This window comes from Balaenoptera acutorostrata, chromosome 8 (genome assembly GCF_949987535.1).
Source record: "Balaenoptera acutorostrata chromosome 8, mBalAcu1.1, whole genome shotgun sequence".
NCBI lineage: Eukaryota > Metazoa > Chordata > Mammalia > Artiodactyla > Balaenopteridae > Balaenoptera > Balaenoptera acutorostrata.
In genome coordinates this window covers 51,539,168-51,562,246 of record NC_080071.1, presented here as the reverse complement: position 1 = coordinate 51,562,246, position 23,079 = coordinate 51,539,168, and the positions used below count along the sequence as shown (strand labels likewise).

Sequence of the window (23,079 nt, the reverse complement as noted above, 5' to 3'; positions counted from 1 at the left end):
TCCTGTTCACCTTTGTATCCCCAAAACCAGTGCTTCCACACGTTAGATGTTCAGCACAAATCTACTGAATAAATGACTGAACGAATGAGTACACCAAAATTCTGCCTTTTGTAATCTCTTCAGAGCTTTTTGCCATGCTGCTTTATTGTTACTTATTTGGAAGATGTAATATTTAGAAATGCTAAAGAAAATATAACTTAGTTTCTTTTTTTTCTCCCTCCAGTTGAGGAAAGCACCTTTTGGACGCTGAACCTCATTCATTGGCTGAAATAGAGGAATGTCCAATTTCACTGAACTTCTAATAACTAGCTTGTAAAAGAACATAGGGGAAAGTATGAAAGGCTCTGAGATGGACTCACAGGGTCCTAGGTATATTTCACTGATTGAGAGCAGGGTCTCGGGCTAGGAGCATCAGTGTTTCACAGTTCATGTCTCAGTTGATGAGGCATGGGATTAAAATCAAATATTAGTTATTTGATTGAGTGCCATATGCAGATAGTTTCCTAAGAATTTGGGGTTACCATGGTCAAACTGTAGTGTTCAAAGTGATTCCAAGAGTAAATGAACCTTGACCAATATAATCTAATTATGAATTGTTAATAAACAAAGGTAGATATGTATTCACTAGGTAATTAGACTATGTTGAATTGAAATGAGAGTCATCCCATTCAGTTCCTTGTAGCCTGACACCTCTGTATATTTCTAATAATTTTTTTCTAACAGAGTTAATTTAATCATATCTCAATTCATGGGATTCTGTCAGGTTTGGTCCATGCACAAGTTCTTTCTTACGATGTGGCCACCCCTCCAAAAATTGGTAGCATCATCATTCTCCATTTAAAGTAGTCTTTAGAATTTATAAGTTAAAAGTGAGTATTTTCCTGTGTGACTTAAGGTCTGGTATAGATATATTGGCTCATTTCTGTACAGTCCTTATATTTAGCGAACATTCATTTTCAGTGTCATGTCCTGTGAAACTTTTTATTATCTCTGACTGCAAGCATACACTGCAGTTAGGTTAGGCTGACATAGTGATTGCTTGAACTATGGCACTGTGTTATGGTATAGTGAGACAACACCAATGTTTTGTGACACTGGCATTATGCTTCAAGGAAAAGAGGATGGACCCGAGTCTCTCAAGCTGACAGCTCTGGCTCCACTTTCCTGTATATGATACCAAGTAAAATGGTGTGTACCTTCTCATAGAAAGGAGACATCTTCTAAATGTCACACTTATTGTTCAAAAGGCTTGAGCTACTTAAGTGAACACCATTGTTTTCTGCATATACATTATTCTTTTAAAGATATAGTAGTCCTTTTATTTAGTGTTGATTGTTTGAATAAGATTCCTTCAAAGTGTATTATATTTAACAGGCTTGTGTTTCCTGCTATTTAAAAACAATACCAAAGGATGATCATTTTTTAGCCTTTAAAAAATAGACTACAAATTGTGCGATTTAGCTACAGCTTTGGTCTTTAATCGTAAATTCTTTCAAAGGGGCACACATATTGCAGAATATGTAGCCAAGTGGAACAAGTTCAGAATTAGCATCTAAAACCCTGTAACTGTTTTAGTCCTTACCAGCCTGGCAAAGAAAGCATCAATGACAGCCTCGAGAATGCCATGCGACCATTTTAATGTCCCTCTGTCAACAAAAATATTCTAACGACAAGTCACAGCTATAAATTTTAGATGTAATTTTTATAAATTATTTTTGTAGATAAAACTTTATAGAGCGACATATAGTCCAATCCCTAATATTAACTAACCACCACCCTAACAGCATGCTGTCTGCCCAGGCACAGCACATGTATTAGGAAAGCAAAAGAGCATTGCTGCCTAAGAAATCTTGCTAAGCAAAGGGAGGTATTGTCTGCTTTGCATTCGCTTTCCTTATTACCCACACATACTGCAGAGCATACCCTCTGACTAGTAGTCTCCAGAAACCATAGTCAAAATAAAAACAATGCCTGGGAAAAGGCAAAACCTTTCACTTCAAAATGTATACGCAATATTTAACATGTCTTCTGATTCCAATTCGTGATTTAGTAATAGCTGCATATAAACCATAAATTGATATACATTTTCTCCTTGTTCTATCTAAATATCTGAATCTACAGACAGCACTTTCAACCAGTACAGGCCCATTTATTCAGTTTTCAGTAGCTGCTGCTGCATCTTTGAAATGAAATAGATCTGTTGATACAAGTATAATTGGAAGTTAGATCAGAATGATCAAATGATCAAATTACTTAAATTAGACACATAATGAATTGCCTAAAGATGAAGAAACTGCTTGATTGGCAAAGGCTTACAGCAGACAGTAACCTTCAATCACTTCCTACCTCTGCAGTAAACACTGACTCATATTTTGAAGGATAGGTGATATAAAGGATAGTAATATCAAAGGTTGGTACAAATTAAATAATCATTAAAAGAAACAAGACTGATTGAGTTTTTGTTCAGAATAAGAAGATTCTGACAGATAGGAAGTCTAAATCATTTTGAGCATCTCAATGGAAAAAAAAAGGGAAGATAGAAGTGGTATAATATGGATTTCAGTGCCCCAAATGTACATAGATAATGAAAAGGCAAATTGTATGCACTGCATGTAACCAGGGACTGTCAAACTGTGGGGACTTTTACCATTCATACTGATTATTGAACACTGATCCTTGGGACACGAAATTCATCATCATGTTTAAAATAACCTAGTCCATGTAACAGGGAGATTTAGTCCATTTTCTTTTCGGTAATTAAATACCAAAATGTCTAATAACTTGTACATGGTAAGCACTCCATTTATTCAGCAAGTATTTATTGCACATCCACTACGAGCTAAGCATTTAACAAAAATTAATAAATATTAATTTTACATAAGAATGAAGAAATGCTTTTCTTGAAAATTGAAGCAAAATAATATGAATCCATCAACTATATAATTCAAATCAAAACTTTGTCACAGGGGATGGTGGTGGGATGAATTGGGAGATTGGGATTTACATGTATACACTAATACGTATAAAATAGATAACTAATAAAAAAGAGATTAAAAAAACTTTGTCTAAACTACTAAAATATAAACATATTTTTAAGTCAGAAATTTATTCATTCATTTACTCATTTATTCAACAAATATTTATTTAGTGTTTATTAGGTGCCAGATATTGTTCTAGGCCTGAAGAATATAACAATGAACAGAGCAGACTAAGTCGCTTTCTACATGTAGCATATATTGAAGTGGAGAAAACAGACAATTTAAAAAAATCAAGTATGTGATATAATGTCAGGATTCAGAAATAGAAGTGCTGATTTTGATAGGGTAGTCAGGGAAGGCTTCTCTGAAAAGGTCATATCTGAGTCATGCAAATATCTGATTTAAGAGCACTCCAGACAGAGGGAACAGTAAGTGAAAAATCCTGGTGCCACAAGCATATTTGGTGTGTCCTCAGAACAGTAAAAAGTCCAGTGTGGTTGGAGCATGGAAAGGGCGGAGAAGACTGATAGGAAATGAAATTGAATAGGTAGCCAAGGGCCAGATCATGTAGGGCCTCATAAACCATGGTAGGAACCATCGAATTTATCCTACAGTCCATGGGAAGACTTTGCTGGGTTTTGAGCAAGGAAATGATTTGATCTCGTTTACGTTTTTATTTATTTATTTATTTATTTAACGCCTTTATTGGAGTATAATTGCTTTACAATGGTGTGTTAGTTTCTGCTTTATAACAAAGTGAATCAGCTATACATATACATATATCCCCATATCCCCTCCCTCTTGCGTCTCCCTCCCACCCTCCCTATCCCACCCCTCTAGGTGGTCACAGAGCACCACCGAGCTGATCTCCCTGTGCTATGCGACTGCCTCCCACATAAGCTCACTTTGTCCCAGCTTACCGTTTTTAAAGCATCACCCTGGCTATTCTGTAAACTGACTCTAGGGAGGCAGGGTAGAAACACAGAGAGCAGTTCAGAGGCTCGTTCATTTCCCTGGTGATTTGGAGTAGATGCACACTAATCTTTAGCTGTTTTTTAATTCCTAGCATCTTAGTGTCCTAACTCTGGATTAGCCTCTATTTCTTTTCTGTGTCAGAGGAGAGAATTTTTAATTTGTATGTACTTTTACTAATTTTTCTATACTTTGTCATTCCAATTTATATACTGATAATTTTTCTCAGTACAATATTTTAAATCTCTTATGATCCAAGTTACTCTTTGATCTATATGAGTATGAATACAAAGCTAAAGTCACCCCAGTTCTTTCCAGATATAAATATATTTTTAATTATATTGTTACTTTTGATTAGAACTTTACATTTAAAAAGTATTTTTCAGATTAGAAAAACCCCAAATTTAAGAACAGACCAGTTCACTTATTTAGGGCTGGCATGTTATCAGGGAAAACAGAGCTTAAACTCCAATTCATGTTCAGGGGCCCCTGACTGATACAACATCTGGATGAGTAATGAAAGCATCTTGTATGGTTTGTTGGTATTAGTCTCTTTGGTGCCTTGATATGAGTCTGATAATGATCTCAGCAAGCCCCAAGTCTGCCCAAGTCTGACAGCTGTCAAATCTCGGTAGATCATTTGTGAGCTAGAAAGATATAGACTACATGCTATTCAGTGGCATAAACAGAAGTTATCATCCAATGACTTTAAATTGTAATCAACTATAGGCTGATTTATTTAAATAGAATTTATGTTTTTTATATGCTCATTCAGAGTGTGGAACATAAATGTACTTATTTTGAAAAAAATAAAAGATAATATGTGATAATAAGAAATACTGTTTTGAATTCAAAGAAATTATAATTTAGGTTGCTTAAGATAGAAGACAGGCAACTTATGAAATGGATGGGTAGAATGGGTAAGGATAAATTAAATCCCTAATATAAACTGTATGTAATATATAGTCACCATAAAGTTAAAAATATTGCCAAGTTTCAGATAATAACTTATGATAGCCCCAGTATTTGTTATAGCCAATAGCTTATTGATTTTTCCTCTTAGAAAAGTTCAAAATAGTTTTTTTTACAAAACATAAGGTATTCCTGTAGTGGCCACATACTATTAGTGAAAGAAAAGTCCACATTTGATTATGCAGCTTCAAAAGCCTTCTGAGATGAAGCCAAGAGCAGGACCATTTCGCACGGCCATGCTTAAGAACAGAAATGCGGATATCTTAATTAGAATAAAAAGAATAGCACCGTTAGCGAGTAACTCTAGCATGAAAAAATAAATGAGAGCAAAAGAATTCAATGTGGCTTTATGCGTGTTGCTACACGTACATTTATCTAAAATCTATAAATTGAGTTTGTTTCTACTATGTTTGAGAGTACAAGTAGATTCACTTCTCATTTCATGTATATTGTCTCTGCATATAAATACATCTTATAGACAATATATTAAAAACATGCTTTTCTACATTTTTATCAAGAATTTTGAACCTTCCCATGTTCTAAATAGCAAGCTTCTCTGCTAGATGGTAAGCTCCATGAATGGCAGGGGATTTTTTTCCTAAGTACTGTTGACTGAAAAAAAATACACAACCTGAAAGTTGAGAATTATGTTATTCGGTGGCCTTACCGAGGACTGTAGCCCAGAATAAGCCTCTCAGATAGCTCTGAGGAACTGTTCCAAAGAGGTAAGGGAGGAGCCAGGAAACATAGGAGCTTTTGCTGAAAAAACAAACAAACAAACAAACACATGTTGAACATCAAAAGATTATGGCTAATCACAAAAAAAAAAAAACCCCAGCCATCTCCAGTTAATGATTTTAGTGCCTTTTTATGTATGGGAAGATGCAAGAGTCTGGTCTCATTGAGATTATTCTTTTGATATGCGTCTTAACTATCTAGGGCCAGTATGTTATTTTTCTCCGCCCTGAATTCCACTCAGGGAGCACCAGTAGGGGCGGCTGCCATGGCTGATAGCTTGATGGTGGGCAACATTAGTTGTTTATCGGAGTGGCAGGCAACATTCTTTGTTTACTGAAATGGCAGGTAATATTTTTTGTCCACTGTACTTAGATTGTATACTTGGCTTAAATATCTGAAGAGAGAGAAAGCAATAAAAATATAGAGAAAAGTAAGGAAGAAGTGAAGGACAGAGATAACAAGGACTAGAAAAAATAGGAGTAGGAGTGAATGCACTTATTTTCAGCATTACTCAGTACGATGATATTCTTAGAATTTCCAAGAATGTGTAATATTTCTGGAAAATCAGATAAATAAGCTAATGGTTTCTGTATTTTGAAAATTATATAAAGTTAAAAATTATTAAAATCTATAGGACAATGCCAAATATCTCATCTTTAAAATAGAATATACTGGAGATGTTATCTGTTAACAGTTTCTTTTTTAAGCCAAAAAAAAAAAAAAGGGAAGAAAGAAAAAGAAAGAAATGTTAGTCTTGTACTTCCAAACACGGCAGAAAAAAACTCAATTTATAGATTTTAGATAAATATGCATGGCAAATAGTCTTTTTATCCAACTGATCAAAGCTTATTTGCAGTTGATTAATCAGGTGTAGGTGGAAAGGTAATATAGTGATGGCCAGCCTGGAATGGACTCTAGACCAATTTAATACAAGATGAAGAATGAACTCTTCATGAGCATGGGAAGCAACAGAACCTGCTATGCACCAAATATCATATGAAGTTATTTTCATTTGTTCTCCACTCATACCCTCAGACAACCTTTAGAGGTAGGTATTATTATGAGCTAAGAGTTATTTTCCACATTTTATGAATCAGTCAACTAACTTGCAAAATTAAGATTTTTAACTCAATGGCATATGATCCTGCAATCCCACTCCTGGGCATATATCCGGAGAAAACTATAATTCAAAAAGATACATGCACTCCAACGTTCATTGCAGCACTGTTTAAAACAGCCAAGACATGGAAGCAACTTAAATGTCCATTGACAGAAGAATGGATAAAGAAGATGTGGTACATATATACAATGGAATATTAGCCATAAAAAAAGAATGAAATAATGCCACTTGCAGCAACATGGATGGACCTAAAGATTATCATACTAAGTGAAGTAAGTCAGAAAGAGAAAGACAAATACCATATGATATCACTTGTATATAGAATCTAAACTATGACACAAATGAACTTATCTACAAAACAGAAACAGACTCACAGACAGAGAACAGACTTGTGGTTGCCAAGCAGGGGAAGGAAGGGATGGATTGGGAGTTTGGGATTAGCAGATACAAACTATTATATAGAGAATGGATAAACAACAAGGTCCTACTGTATAGCACAAGGAACTATATTCAATATCCTATGATAAACCATAATGGAAAAGAATATGAAAAAGAATGTATATATATGTATAACTGAATCATTTGCTATACAACAGAAATTAATACAACTATACTTCAACTATACTTCAAGAAAATAAATTTTTTTAAAAAGATTTTAACTCAGGTCTGTTGTTCATTCAACAAGCATTTATTAGGTACAGCTAACCGGCTAAGACCCTAATAACAATATCCAAAGGTCCATGTTCTTTCCACTAAACTGTGGGGACAGGTGACACAGGACAGGATGGAGAGCAAGTGAGTAAGTCTACAGATGATGAAACAGCCAGCAACCTAGTAGAGGAAGCAGCAGCCCCAGGAAGGAAGCACTCTCAGATGACACAGAGCATGGTTGGAGCCCTGGAGAGTTAGGAATCACTGAGTAACTCACCGATTAGAAGGACATTAAGGAAACATTGAAAAATCAGACAGAAATCCTCATTCATCCATTCTTTCATTCAACAGTTACATGTGGAATGTCTATTATGTGCAAATCACTGAGCTAGGGGCCAGGGAGGGCAGGGGAGAATGCCAAGTTCATTGAGTAGAGGCTTTAACAGAGAAGAAGCTACAAAAACGGGGAAGATGGTAGGAAAATGAGGATGTGTGCTAGATAAACAGAAGTAATAGTTAATATGAATGTAAGGAAATAAAGTATCAGAATTTTAGAACTGACCACCCTAGACATCATCTTATTTGGTCAGCTTGTTCTCCAGTAACCTGCAGCCAGATACCCAGCAGCTAGAGAGCAAGAATGCCCAAACCAGAGTCCTGACTCCTGGTGCAAGTTTCCTTCAATGACCTGACCTGATTTGCAGAAGCCTCTAGGGCTCTGGGTTCCAAACAGGAGGCATATGTTGTCATTTCTAACATGAAACAGGAGACATGAGTTTTAGGGAAGAAGAAAGATGTTTTATCATGCACACAGAGGAGAGAGTCAACAGAGGGAAGAGAATAAGAAATGATATTGTTATGGAGGTAACTTCAGTGCAGTAAAGGATTTAGAAGTTCTCTTGCTACAAGTCACCATGGAAACCACCTGTTAAAATTCTACTCCTCCTTAAAGTTCTAGTTCAAGCATCATATTCTCCCTGAAACCTTTCAAGATCCTCCAGGTAGAAGTCATTGTTTCTCCTCAGTGCTCTCAAAACACATTGTTTATGCCAACTTTGAGGACAGTTTTGTGGATACTTTTTTTTCTCATTTCACTGTGATCTCTGTTGCCAGCTGGGATCACATGAGCCATCTTGGTGTCTGTGATATTTAGCCCAGTACCTGGCACCAAGTAGATGCTCAACTACACGTACGGCGTTAGACTGAATTCAGTGAGATCCGTGATAAAGGAAAATGCATGTGCCTAGGAATAAAAGACAAACAAAAACACAAAAAAAGTGTGGCGGTAATCGTTGCAGACCTCCAAACACCTTTAACAAGAGGACCTTACCGGGAGTTCGCAGCAGGGAGGTATTCACACATCCTGTAACTTTTTACCTTTTAAAGCTTAATATGTTTGAGAAACTCTAAAGCATTCTTATTTCAAGGCAAAATGTTCAAACACTTCTACTTAAAGTCCTTCATCCCAAGGGTTTCGGAATAGCTCACGACTATTTCTGGCTGCCAACACTGCCATACAGCCCTGTTTCAGAGCATCAAAACTCACTGGCAACACTGCAGGAAGTCAATGAAGAACGCTGGCTTGGCCTGTAAACTAAACTGCCACCATGTGTTTGCAAGTTTAACATTTCAGTGGCTGAACAAGTAAGATGAGGAGAGAGAGAAGGACGGAGATGATTCCCTTCATATAACAAACTCTACTTGAAAGTCATTTTTATATAGACATAAACAGTTGTTATTTACAAAGACACAGTTTAGTCTACTGGAATTTCTCCATGCTCATATTATTTTGTTCAAATGTGGTTTAAACAATTTAGAAATAGATTATCTAGATCTAAATCGATGCAAAAAATATTTACTAAGCTTGACATTTAAGCAAAATGTCAAATCTAATATTTTTATCTTTAATTATATTTTGAAACTATCAAAAATATAACACATGTGCATCCACCACCTAGTTTTAGCAAACATTTTACCATATTTATTTTTGATCTTTTCTTAAGAGACATAACATTATGGATAAAGTTAAAGGCATCTTCCTTCCTTAATCATATTTCCTACCTTCTCTTTCCAGGATTGGTATATAACATCCTTATGAATATTTTAATCATATTTTTCATTATTTCATTTCATTTAATCATATTTTTCATTATTTAATTATTCAAATAATGAAATTTATGATAGCATGTTATAATATGTATTAAATATTATTTTAAAAACAAATTTAAATTAAATTGACACTAAAATTAATAAGTGAAAGATAAAGGATGGTGTAATCATAAAGGGAGATTATTTGATACAAGTTTTAATTATGAATGTATTTAGTTCATGCCAGCATAACTTAATCAACACTTTATTTTTATACTCAATTATAACAGCATAAACTTTTGTGGACATCAGTCTGGAAAAAAAACATGTTACAAAAGCACCGAGAATTAATTTCATGAGGAAACGCTGCAAGGATACAAAGATCACCTTATTTTCCTACCTTTATATCATAAGATCAATAAAACTGACTGAAACTTGTTGGATAGATATTTTATTGTTCCCATTTATCACCCATCATTTATACACACACACACACACACACACACACACACACACACACTTTCTCACTTACTGCTCTTAGCTTCCTGAGAGCCAAGGAGTAAAGGAAAACACATCAGGTCTTAAGGTGACATTACCTAATAAAAGGAGATATGCCGTATCATCAAGTAACACTACCTTTTTTCTTTGAAAAGAATTATCATGAGTGTCCTTATAGGAAACGAAATAAAAATTAAACAGACAAATGAAAACCACCTGAACAATGTAATGGACAGTGTTTTCAAACTAGCAATTTTACCACAATGCAGAGTTATTTTTCATCTACTGTTTCTTATATCTCATGGATAAAATCCAAGGGCATGATATGAAATTGCAGCTTTCTGGAAAATCTAGACTGTAATGATGTTCATGCATATTTACTCCTGAAAGTCCTTTGGCAAATGAAAGCATACCAGAGGACCAGTTTGTAAAATATAAACATGAAGCCACCCCACTGGCTGAAGTGGGTGTGGGAATCCCACAGCTGGTCCTAAAGGAAGGTGCTAAAACACTCAACATGCATTGTGACAGAAAGGAGTGAGTGGGAATTCAGTCTATCACGTTATTCAAATGCGATTTTTTCATTATATTGTTTTTCCTTCCAACTTTTTATCCTGGGGTTTTCATGCTTTCTGACTCTGTTGTGTACTAAGACCCATCTAGTCAGAGAAACCGTGCTTCTTAGTAATCAGAGAGTCACCCTTGGTTATTGAATATGTTTTCCAGCCTAATGAGCGAGAGCATACACATGATGCTAATGAGGGATTTTTGCTTCAAGATACTTTTTAAAATGTGTATGAGTAAGAAGAATTGTTTACTCAGATTATTTTAAGATGTAAATGCAGCTGCTTCAAAAAGGAAAAAATAATCCTGAGAAAAATGCAACTGTGATATATGAAAATGGATCACGAGCGCAATCCTGCTTCAACTGCATCCTATATACTGAAGAGGGGCGTGGGAGCGCTCGAGGCCTCGGAGGGAGCCTTGTTTGCTCTCCAAAGCAGTGGGCACTAATCGTAGCTGCTGCCACAGTCCTCATCAATCAGTCCTGGAATCAGGCCAGGTGTATGTGAAAAATCCAAGGAATAATTCTCTACACCACAATTAAGGGTGCTTACATGATATCTACATCATGATAGAACCCTGTTTGCCTCTGTCCCAGTAGCAACGAAAGAAAATTCTCCCTACCAGGAGAGGAAAAACTGCCTTCCTGAATCCCACATGCAGCTGCCACCTTGAGCCTGGATTCTCTTCTCTTACGTTTCCGATTTGGAACAGAACACAGGTCAGGAAAAAAAAAAGGAGGAAAGGGTAGAGCAGGAAATGCATAGGGGTGACATTTTTTACCTTAGTGCTTTGCTACAATGTGCCTTAAGTATCAAGCCACTAAGCCCTATTGATTCTTCCTTCGAGTGACTGCCTCACTCTTGAGCTTTCCTTTGCTAGTCCCTCTAGCTGACGGTGACAGCCTGGTGACTAGTCGCCCTGCCCACACTCCACTGCCACCTAATCTTCCTAAAGCACGCCTTTCATCACGTTGACTTTCTCATCACCCTGTGATCAGAAAGCTTTCTGGACTCCCCACTGACTAGAAGATAAAGGCCACTCTTTGGACTGGAATTGAGGCCCTTTATAATCTGTCTATAGAGTGCTGGACTCGGCCACTTTTATTGGGAGGAGTTCATTTCAATCAGACTGATTTGTTCCTGTTCCCCAGCACCCGGTGCCCTGCCTGCCTCCACACACTTCCCCATGTCGTTTCTTCCATCACAATTCTGTTAAATCCTACCCATCTTTTGAGATAGTTCAGCTTCCATGGTTTCCTCCCTACCTTGTGGGCTTTAAACCTGGGAGTCATGTGGAAGTTGGAGCTAAGTGCCTGGCACTGGGGGCCCCTCCAGACTTTCATCTCCTTTCTCACCACTCCATCTTGGTTTTACTTGATGAATCAGTCCTTCTGACTTCTCCACTATTGATGTTTTTCAATCAGTGCATTTAATCACCTGTTCCTGTCACCTGAAACCACACACATATCACCTGAAGCATGTAGAGGAATACGTGTCACTGAAGCATGTACATTAAACAAGAATATTAAACTCCTTATAATGGAATAAAAGAGAAAGAGAAAAAGGGTGTGGCTGAGATTTGTCAGTAGGCTGTGCAAGCTATCTGCCTTAGAAAGAGCTAAGGAACTTGTTTAAAATGTTGATTTCTGAGTCCCATCCCAGATGTATTGCATCAGAATTTCTCATGGCGAATCTTACACACACTAAATTTGGAAAATCTCTTAGTCTTAGAGGGTAAGAAAGAGTATTTACTATGATTACAACTCATCACAGCTGCACATCAGAATCACATTTTGTAGCATTTTTGACAACTGCAATTACCTTGACCTCATACCTGACCTCCTAAGTGAGACTCTTTGGGTTGGCACCCAAGGTCAAAATATCCCACAAGAGGTTTTGCTCTGCGTCCAGGATTGGAAACCACTAAGCCAAAAGTTAATGACGACCAATATTTATTAGGTAATTACAACTTCTAGAAATAGTGTTAAGCAGTTTATGTACATTTATAAACGATTTTCATAGGTTTGGAGAAGTTAAATAACTAGTCCAATGCCATACAACTAGTAAGTGATCAAGCCTCAGTTAAACACAGGTCTATTTGATACAAAACTCCAAACTCTAAACTCATTCCCATCTACCTTTATTATTTTAGACATTATTTTAATACATGGCCGTCAGTCTCTTTGCCTGGAATCGTTCCTCCTGTTAAATATGTGATTCTGGTTTTGAAAGTTCTGACATCACCTAGGGGAAGGGTTCCTCAGCTTAGTTTCCCTTCGTTCACACACCCATTGACTGGCTATCTGCAGTTCTAGACATTTTCTCAAACCTTTCCATCTAATAAGCCAATTTCTATGCTTTAATCCTTATAAAAAGATAGATATTAATAGCAACTGAACTTTTTCCATGTACAAGAGAAGCCTGGTCCCCTTCACTGTAATCCTAGGTTACATGTCTGGAGAAGGGCATTGCTCCTTCCTCCTAGGTTTCGAAACAAAAAGGATTGCCGTTCTCAAATTAAAAAAAAAAACAACTATTGGCCTAAGCTTACATATGCCACCTGAGTAACAATATGGTAGACTTCCTCACCTTACCTCTCAGTCAACACTCTTCCACCCTTTGTATAGAGGGTTTAACTTTTCAATGAATTTTCACATCTCTTACCTTATTTTTTCCCCACAACTCAGTCGTTCCTGAATTGTAGCTTCTTCACAGGTAAAATACTTATAATCAAATTCCATCAAAAGGAGTGACATGAAAATTAATGAGTAAATGGATTTAAAGTATCACAGGAGTCTTGAGTGAAAGGTACACACTGTTTTTACTGTTACTACTATAATGCAGCTCACCCATTACAGTTCTGACGGAGAACACTGACAGCAGCTCTGACCTCATTTACTGGCCAGGCCAGAAGGGGTCTGCATCGTAACCTTAGAGACAGACAAGCTCCAGGAAAACAAACCAGTCAAGGTCCAAAACAACCCCGAAACCACCGTCACTGCCATGCAACTGAGTGCTTTAAAACTGATTAGGAATGTTGTATGGTCAAAATTCTGAATGGACATCAGATCAAGAACCTTGGGAGAGGAATAAGTGACAGGCATGTTTGATAGATGAAACAAAATCTAGTGAAATTAGAGGGCAGCCACAAACCAGACACATGAATAAGTAATTTGCTACCTGGCAGCGTCTGCCTCCTCACACTCTGGTGGATGACAAGACATTCTTAAATACACGGGAAAGGCTTATTTCACTCATTTCAGAACATTCTTGGAAGAGGCATTTCAAGAGAGGCAGGGAATTAAATTAATGTCAAATCCCCCAAAATATTCATGAAATAATTATAAATGTATGTGAGTTTTACTTCCTATAATTTAGATTCTTCACTCCATCAAGTGGTCTTTTAAACTTATTGGATATTTCTCTTCTTTCTTACAATTCAGAGAGCTAAGGTTTTCAGTCAATGTTAATTTTCTGTGAAGGATTTTCAGAGGGGAGTATTTCCACACAGAGACCCCTGAAATTATTATTTTCAAGTAGGGCTGATTCTTTTTCTTTGTAGCCTAGAAGAAAAGAGATCTATGTAATCGCAGTGTCAAAGTGTCAAAAGACCGAGATAGGTTGAAAAAAAGAAGAAAAGAAAAGAAAACACAAAAAACCTTAAAGGCGTCCATGCAGTTCTCAGCCTTACAAATCCTTGGCTCACATAAAATACTTGTGACATGCTGTAATTAACTAGTTACTCCTCTCAGAATGAATAATAATGCAATTATTTGCCAAAAGCATGGAAGAAGGGATAGTTTCTGTTTTTAAAAATGTTCGCCTTTCATTTCTGTAGAAAGCAAAACCCTGGATTAGTTTACATAAGCTGTGAAAGCACAGAGTGACCTGCATTCTCACTATTACACTATATGATAATTGTCACCTTTTTATCAGAGCCTTATACTTTTCAATGGTTTGAAACAGTACTAAACTGACAAGTCAGGACCACATTCAAATTGTATTGGTTCTTAAAAACAGCACTCAAATACCACAGAATGTAAGTAGTAACCTGGCTGGTGAAAACATCTTTTTGTAATTGGACTTCCATGTCATTGAGGAGGCTAAGGGCTAGCGAGGGTTCTGTTTCCTTTGTCTGTGCAGACACAAATAAAAGGAGGAAGGTGAACCTTAGTTCTTCAAGGTCCTTCTCCTTCCTTAGAGATTCCATGTGCCAAGTAACACAAAGTTAGGTGAAAGTTTATCTGAATATATCACTGGTTCTCTCTCCTATGTGTTAATGTCTAGACAATGACTGTTTTCTTTAAATTTTTCCAACTCCATCCTGCCACAATTTCAGTAATTCATTCAGCAAGCATTTATTAAAGCCTTGCTATGATGCACTGTACTAGGTACCAGGAATTCAAAGGTAAAAAAGACACATTGCCCTTGAGAAGGTTGCAGAAAAGTAAAACTATGAACTAGAGAGTAGGCACATTAACAGTGGAGTAAATGCCAGCAGGGAGCCCTCTCTCCACACACACATACACAAATTCATCCACTGATATAAAGACACAAAACCCTGCTGCCCCATGAATATGAACTTCCAAAACTTTTTAAAAAGTTTTGAAGCAGAGACTTGGATTTAGTGCTAAAGCATAACAATTTTGTAATTTCAGTAGAGTCAGTTGGAATGTGTTTGTATGTATATGTGTGTCTGTTTGTGTGTGTTTTTATGTGGAGCCAACTTTATATAGAGTTTCATTAAGGATAAAATGTTCTGAACAATTGATGCCTTAAAGAAACAGATTAATTTAACATGTATCAGTTACTCATTCTAATACCAAGTGTTAGCTCAGAATTTTTTAAAACTAATATTCTCTGATATATCCTCATGACCCTATGATACTAAAAAGCCTGGATCCCTTGTTTGGGAAGACAGGGACTGAGTCAATGTTATTTAAGTTCATAAAATCATGATAAATATTCCAAAAGTAGACACAGCCTTGTTTTTTCAAGCCCTGTTCACCCAAAGCATTCATTTAATTAGTTAATATTAGGCATTTGGATCTTTCTTGTTTTTCATTGTACTGAACAGTATGTAGAACAGTGCAGGCTTTGGCATCAGACTGCCTATATTCGAAATTAGGTTCTTCCGCACACAAGCTGCGTGACTTCTCCAAGCCTACATATTCTTATCTGTAAGCTGGAGATGGTAAAAGTAACTACCTCATAGAGACAGAAGGATGAAAGGAGTAATAACATATAAAGCACATAACACTAGGACAGGCACTATCATTAAATAAGCTAGTATTATTATCATTATCCTCAAATTCAATTGAATATTCATTTGATCTCAGTAAGGACATTTAATATTTGCCAAGAAAATTATTTAGCTACCCTATGTCTATTTCTATGGCAGTAGAGTGATGAGAATTTATATTAATTTTATCCTTTCTTTAAAAATATAAAATCATGTTTCTGTATTCATTCATTTCATTTATGTATGTATTGAAACCACAGTTATTGAAAGTTTAGTGTGTGAAAGGTATTGGGCGGGACAGGGAACACAAAGATGATTTAGCCACTACTGATAAAAATCAAGATAGACTTACAGTTGGAGACCATGGTCCTGAAATCTTGCATGGTTGTCTAATGAATTAAGCCTAATAAACTTAGGTACAAAAAATATATAGTAAGCAATGATCATATAATCAGAGTTCATTGGTCTTTCATAAACGTAGAAATGGTAGGTCTTTGTAAGCCAGTCCCAACGTTTCCCTTTCCCTAAGCTACATAGTTTTAAAGCCATTTCAGCAATCAATGAAGCTTTTTCCACTTATTCAAAGAAAGAAAAATATTCTTCACAGACTTCCAATTTCCAATTGTTGCTGAAATTCATGAGCAAATTTATTATACTCATGCATTTATTTAATATATGCAAGGCCCAAAGAGGAGGGAGGAAGGAGGAGGTATGATAACACTATACAGTAGAGAAAAAGATAATTATAACCCATGCTTTCCTAAAGCTTATAGCCCAGCAAAACTCCATCTTACTTTCACCTGAAAGAATCTAGGTCCTCCTTTTGAGATGAGAATAGAAATGCCAAATGTCTATACTTTTATCTTAGGCATTTCCTGAAAGGCTTTATTTGAGGCAGTAAGAATAAGGAATTTCCAAAGGGGAAACAAACCTTAAAAGGAGATCCCTGAATGAGCAATGCTAGAAAAGGAAAGGGAAGAAGATGTCGGCATCAAAAAGTCTGTGGGACTAAGATCAGATCAGTCAAACTGAAAAAAAAAAAAGCCAACTGGAAAAGGAAGATCTTGTAAGATATCCTGAACAATTGTTTAATTTGGCGCTATGGCTTAATTAAGTGAATTCTTCACTGAAACGTTGAATCTGGCCAGTTCAATTCAATCAAATTTTCTCTTTCCATCTCTATTCTCATTTCACCATTTTGTTATGATTACCAAATGGATTTCTGAATTGCCAGTCATTTTTTGTCAAGATTATATATGGTGTACGTCCCTGAATTTCTTTGTATTCAATTTGGATACACCTGAAAAGCCCTTGATATCTTACATAGTTTACTCCAGATGGACAGAGGTTCTCACATACCTTCCTCTCTGTTCTGCTGCTGCTAACAGATAATTATTTCAGTGTCTTTCAAGGAGATAGTCTCTAGAGTCTAACACAACAACAGTCAAAACCTAAACTGTCTTCAACATAAATGAAGCTGTCTTTTTAAAAATACAAAAAAGTCAGTCCCTTCCCCTCTTTATTTACTACAAATGGTTAAGGAGAACAAGCCTGAGCTACAAGTCTCTTCTCCAAATCCTTTATGAAAAGGACCAAAAGCTCTTTGAACATGTAGGAGCTCCTCATCTCAGATTTTTCAGATGCCAAGAATCAGCCAAGGAAGTAATGTCACGATCCCAGTAGCTGTCATCATGTAGCACCATCACGGCCAAGGTAGGAACACCACTCTCAATGACTTAAGCATGTAGAGATGGTTACCATCTGTCTTATTCGTATCTAAATAAGTGAAATATTAAAAATAACCAAGTGTTCCTAAAGCAATTCTCTTACAAAAAAATATTAAATGAATTAGTACAGTATCTGCCAACACTTTTAACAGAGATCTAGGTAATTCTGATACAGATGGTTTAAAGACTACACTCTGAGAAGCACGGGTGTGTAGACAAACCCTCTCTCACTCAGTCAACAAACCGATCAAGCAGTGATTCCTAGGAAGTGAGTCTGGTGCCAGGCTGACTGCTTAAGAATACAGAATCCTAGGCCTTTCCCCTAGACTTACGGAGGCCCAGAAACCTGCTTATAAATGGCTATGTTTAAATTTTTCCGGGAAACATACACAGCCTGCAGTAAGAGGACAGGGGTTGTATTTTACTTTAACACATCTGTGGGGGGTCCTTGTTCCACAATTTACTAGCTCTCTGACATTATGTAATATCATTGGACTGAAAAATGGCTGTTTCGAAGATTAAAGAAAGCAATGCATGTTTAGAACCCAGCATGTAGTCAGCTGCTTGTTTTTGTTATCACTGTATCCTATGCTCAGCTCCAAGTAGATATACAAAACTAAAATGTGTGATTCATCACTTCAAGAAGCATATCATCTATTTAGAAAAGTAATATAAATATTAATAAAAATTTTAAATGGGTTTATATTCTAAGGCACTAACATATCTGCACACATAAACACGATATTCTGAGTGACAAAGTAGATTGTAAAATACAGAGAATTATAAGGACATAGGAAAAATCAGAAGAAGCTTGCTTTAAATGTCTAATTCTCTTAATTCAGGTGACCTAATTTTCATTAATTCACCAAATTTTTATTTCTATTAATAAAAATATTAAAATCATGAGCGATAATCAACTTATAATTATTTAAAACTGAAAATAGAAAGAGTAGTATGTATCTGGGAAAGGGCTCCGTGGGATAGACTTCAAGGGGCCCATGAAACTCCTAAAATATTATGCAGAGTTGTTTATATGAGTATAGGTATTTCTGAGGAGAGATCCATACCTTTTACTTCATTCTCAAAGGGTTTGGTGATCTCCTCAAAACGTTAAGGACCACTGAAGATTCCTGTTTAGCACATCTTATGTGTATCCTCATATATGCTGAAGAAATTTAACTCCTGACTGTATTCCAAATAATCTCCGTGTGTACTTTCTCTTAAATGTCCTCTGAATCATTTTCCTCAAGCTTTCACCATTCAAATATCCTGAGAAGAGAAGTAACACAGTAAGATTTCATTTAAGAAAATTGTAAAGCAGAGTTTCATGGCTACTTCAGCTTATTCAAATTCTGCAGGCATCAGCACGGAAGTTTATGTACATGTTTTAAAAGTTCCAGTGGCAGAGATTAACTGATGATTATTTTCTGAGTTTTCCCTTTTTATTTTTATCCATTGCTCAGTCTTTTGAATTATTTTTGATTTGTCCTATGTTTCTTTTCATCTCAGGTAGAAGAGTGAAGGAACTTCCCCTGGAAGGATAAAATTCAATTTTGCCAACTTGCATTTTGCCAACCTAGCAATTCTTCCACTTTGTGTTTTATTTATAATGTGGTAACAACTCTATTGATGTTACACATTTTTATTTCTCTCTTCCTTTAGGTGTGTGTGCAACATTGACTGTTCTCAAACCAACTTCAATCCCCTCTGTGCTTCTGATGGGAAATCTTATGATAATGCATGTCAAATCAAAGAAGCATCATGTCAGAAACAGGAGAAAATTGAAGTCATGTCGTTGGGTCGATGTCAAGGTAATGTTCACACCAAAACTCATTTTAAAGAATGTCTTTAGTCTTTGTGTAGAAATGAAAAGTGGAGATAACTCCTTATTAGGCAGCAGCTTCATTTTTGAAAGACAATTCTGACTTACAATGGGCAGTAAATTTTACTGCAGCAATTGTGGTGATTATAGGAGTTTGAGGGCCTATTGGCAACAGTTCATATTTTTTTCTATATAATGGGACTGTATCTTCACAGTGCCATCAACCCAGAGGCCAATATTCAGAAGATAGCAGATATACTCCTTGCACAGGGAAAAAAGAAAGTGAAAATCATTTTTAGCAAAGAATCTAAAGATTATTAGACAACCTTGAAATCAAAAGCAAATCACACCACTTTTAGGTATTGACTCAACAGAAATATTTCAAGTACATTTTTATAAGCAGTATGTACTGGAACGTTCTATTTTGTTTCTTGTTCAGAAACAAACATCTTTTTTTGTTTTTGATTGGTTATTCTTTTACCCAACTTATCTCAGTTATAACTGTGAACCTTCTCCTTGCCCTAAACCTTAGAAAGCCTATATCCTTCTATTATTCACTCTCAAACAGAAATGACCTTGTAAATCTGCTTTGTATAAAGATTGCTTAGAAATATAGTTGAAAATTCCTGAATTGTAGTGAAGATACTGTTAGAAGGATATCTAGGAAACAGTTAATCTTTATTGTTAATTTTTTAACACAGATAACACAACTACAGCTACTAAGTCTGAAGATGGGCATTATGCAAGAACAGATTATACAGGTACGTAATATTTTCTACTACAAAATATGAGCATTGCTATTAAAGAGTTTTGGGGAACCACTGTTTACCATTGATCCTAAGCTGATCTTGCAAGACTTCTGACATGTGCTAGTCTTCTCGTGCTTAGTTCAAATTTTCAATAGACAAGACTGAATTTTTGTCGAAGCAAATAAGACACTTTTTTTTTGCCACAGTTAAAGCAATTGTCAAAAATGTCAGTAAGATATAATTAACTTGTTTTGACAGTGCAAACGGTACAAACGACAAAACATTTATCAAATTAATGGGCATCAATGGAAATTAATGCAATTTTTGGCAGTATAATATAATTAATGCAAATGTTCTTGTTTGAATTTTTATAAAAGTCAACAATAAAAAAGTTTAGAAAGAAAGGACATCTATAAATAGTAATACAGGCTGTCTATTTTGATGCAAAGTTAAAAAGGTATAGGTAATTTATTTTAAAAAATAATAAAATTCTTTATTTAGAAACTAAAATGCAAAATTATACAGAGTAAAATTATACTCTGACACATGCAAAATTATAAAGCATTTAATGTAGACATGTAAATCTTATTCAGCAATTACAGAATATTATTTTGAGGAATATTTTTACCTAATATAGTTTTCCTGAGTGAGAAATAACTTATGGGTATTCAAATAAGATTTTAACAGATTCTTAAATTTCATAGAAATTTACGATAAAAAATATAATAAAAATAAAATTATTGAGGTTGATAATGATAAGCAGTTTTTTTTTTAAAAAGCAGTTTTCCATTTAGCTATTAAACATTTATAACTAGATTTATGGCTAATATTCAATCAAAAAATGCTTATCTTTTGAAATATGGACTACTATTCACTCTTTTTGAAATTGCACTTCCTTTAACACTATTTCTGCCATTATATTTATATACATGATAAATCTTGATGAAGCTTTTTAAAGTTAGTCAATCAGATGTTTTACTCATAGATACCTCAAACATTTCAGAATTTGGAAATAACAAAAGGATTCTTTTTTTTAATTTTCCATTTTTATCTTAATGATTTTCAACAATGTAAATAAAATTTTCATGTGCTAGGAGTCTAGAATTATCATGGACGATGATACATGAAAAAACATTAGTTCTACGTAGATATTGTATAGCTGTTTCCGAAGTGTCCAGGAGAGATATTAATAGGTGTTCCTTGAAAAGAAGAGTCAATGGTCAGTAGGTTTGGGAAGAGTCCAGATAAACAAATGAATTTTTTACCCAAAACTCTTCATGGCTCTTATATGCACTGTAAAATTTTTAAGAGATGTGCATCTTTTATTTATTTAATGTTTTTTATGTTTTATTGTGCAGAATTTCTAATACATACAAAATACACACAAATGTAGGCTGTATAGTAAAATGAACCCACATGTACTCATCACTCAAACTGAGTAACATCAACCCATGGCTAACCTAGCCCCATCCCCACACCCATCTTTCTTCACTTTCAAAATATGTGGAAATAATTCCAGAAATTATGTTATTTTATTCACAAATACTTCAGCTTGCATCTCTAAAAGATTAACCCTTTTTAAATAAAATTGTCATTATCACACCTAAAATAATTATGAATAATTCCTAATAATACATAGCTTTTATCAAACTTATTCGATGAATAGCACATTTTTTGTGGCACATTTTTCATTACTAGTGTCACCAAGAATGCACTTTGAAAAAAAAAAAAAAAAGAATGCACTTTGGAATATGCTGATCTACAGGAAAATATTAAAAGTGATAAAAGATAATAATGAAAAATTGAGGTCTGAAGCTAATAGCATATATTTTAAATTTTAAATGATATAAAATTTAAATTCTATATTTTATTAAAAATAATAACTATATATTGACATTTTAAGTCACTACCTGACATATTTAATTTTACTGTAGCCTAAAATATTTGGAAATTTTACAAGGATCTCACTTTTATACAAGGAGTAACTTACACACTGCACTTAAAATACATTTATACCTGTTTTGCAAAGTAATTCATTTTGAAAAAAATCTTCAAAAATGTAACATATTGTGAATATCTTCTCTATTGAGCTCACAGCAGAATCAAACATCTCCCTGAGAATATTGTCCCTGAAACAAAGAACTCTTCAAGTTGATTAGCATCAATGTGCAAATGTATTTGCATTTATAAAATTGCACCAATAAATATAATGGAGTTTGCCATCCTCTCTATATTATGCATATTGCATATTAACTGTTTGTCCATTTTCAAAGAGTTTGGGGAGTTGAACTTTTATTCCAAAAAATATTTTATGTTTGAGTTTGGTTTCAAACAGATCATCTCTGATCTTCAGTGTCGATGCTTTTAATTGACATTGTTTCCTATCTTAGGTCTTTATTGAACGTGAGAATGTGTTTTTAAATACATGCAAATGAAAACTATCTAGACACTCAGTGTTGTCCAAGATACTCTAGTTTGACATCAGATTTATCTAGTAGATCCCAAAGAAAAGCTTTTGAGATAAAAGTAAAGTTTAAAAATACATGTTTGTTGAAATCCAAATTTAAGACAGGAACAAGGATAATGTCAATTGAAGCTTGCAATTTCTAATTAAACACTGATTGCACACTTAAAAATTCCCCTGGATTTAATTTATATGTCTATCTTCATCGATGATCTTATTAAAATGCAATATATACGCTTTTTTAGACATTATTTAAATAACAGTCAGGTCCCTCAGCATTTCCAGGCTTCCAGTAGTATTTACATTTTCCTGAATTTTGGGACTCAAACTTTGGAAAAAAGTAAAAGGAACCAAATGGAGACTCAGTATGTCATTGTCCTCTTAATTTCTGTTCCACATGCTCAAAACTCCCCAAGGAAGGAAAACAGGAACTAGAACTTCATGGTCCCTAGAAGTTTGCTCTGTGCTCACAGCTAATTTGATGTCAGTCAC

At 35.2% G+C, this 23,079-nt stretch overlaps 1 protein-coding gene across 1 annotated transcript in view; it reads left to right on the top strand.

Moving 5' to 3' along the window:
* Positions 1 to 23,079, top strand: part of TMEFF2 (transmembrane protein with EGF like and two follistatin like domains 2) — a 249,686-nt gene that overhangs the window by 178,840 nt on the left and 47,767 nt on the right. The window contains exons 6-7 of the mRNA XM_007171450.3: positions 19,215 to 19,363; positions 20,076 to 20,135. Of these exons, the coding sequence (XP_007171512.2) occupies positions 19,215 to 19,363; positions 20,076 to 20,135 (209 nt within the window). The remainder of the gene's footprint in view (positions 1 to 19,214; positions 19,364 to 20,075; positions 20,136 to 23,079) is intronic.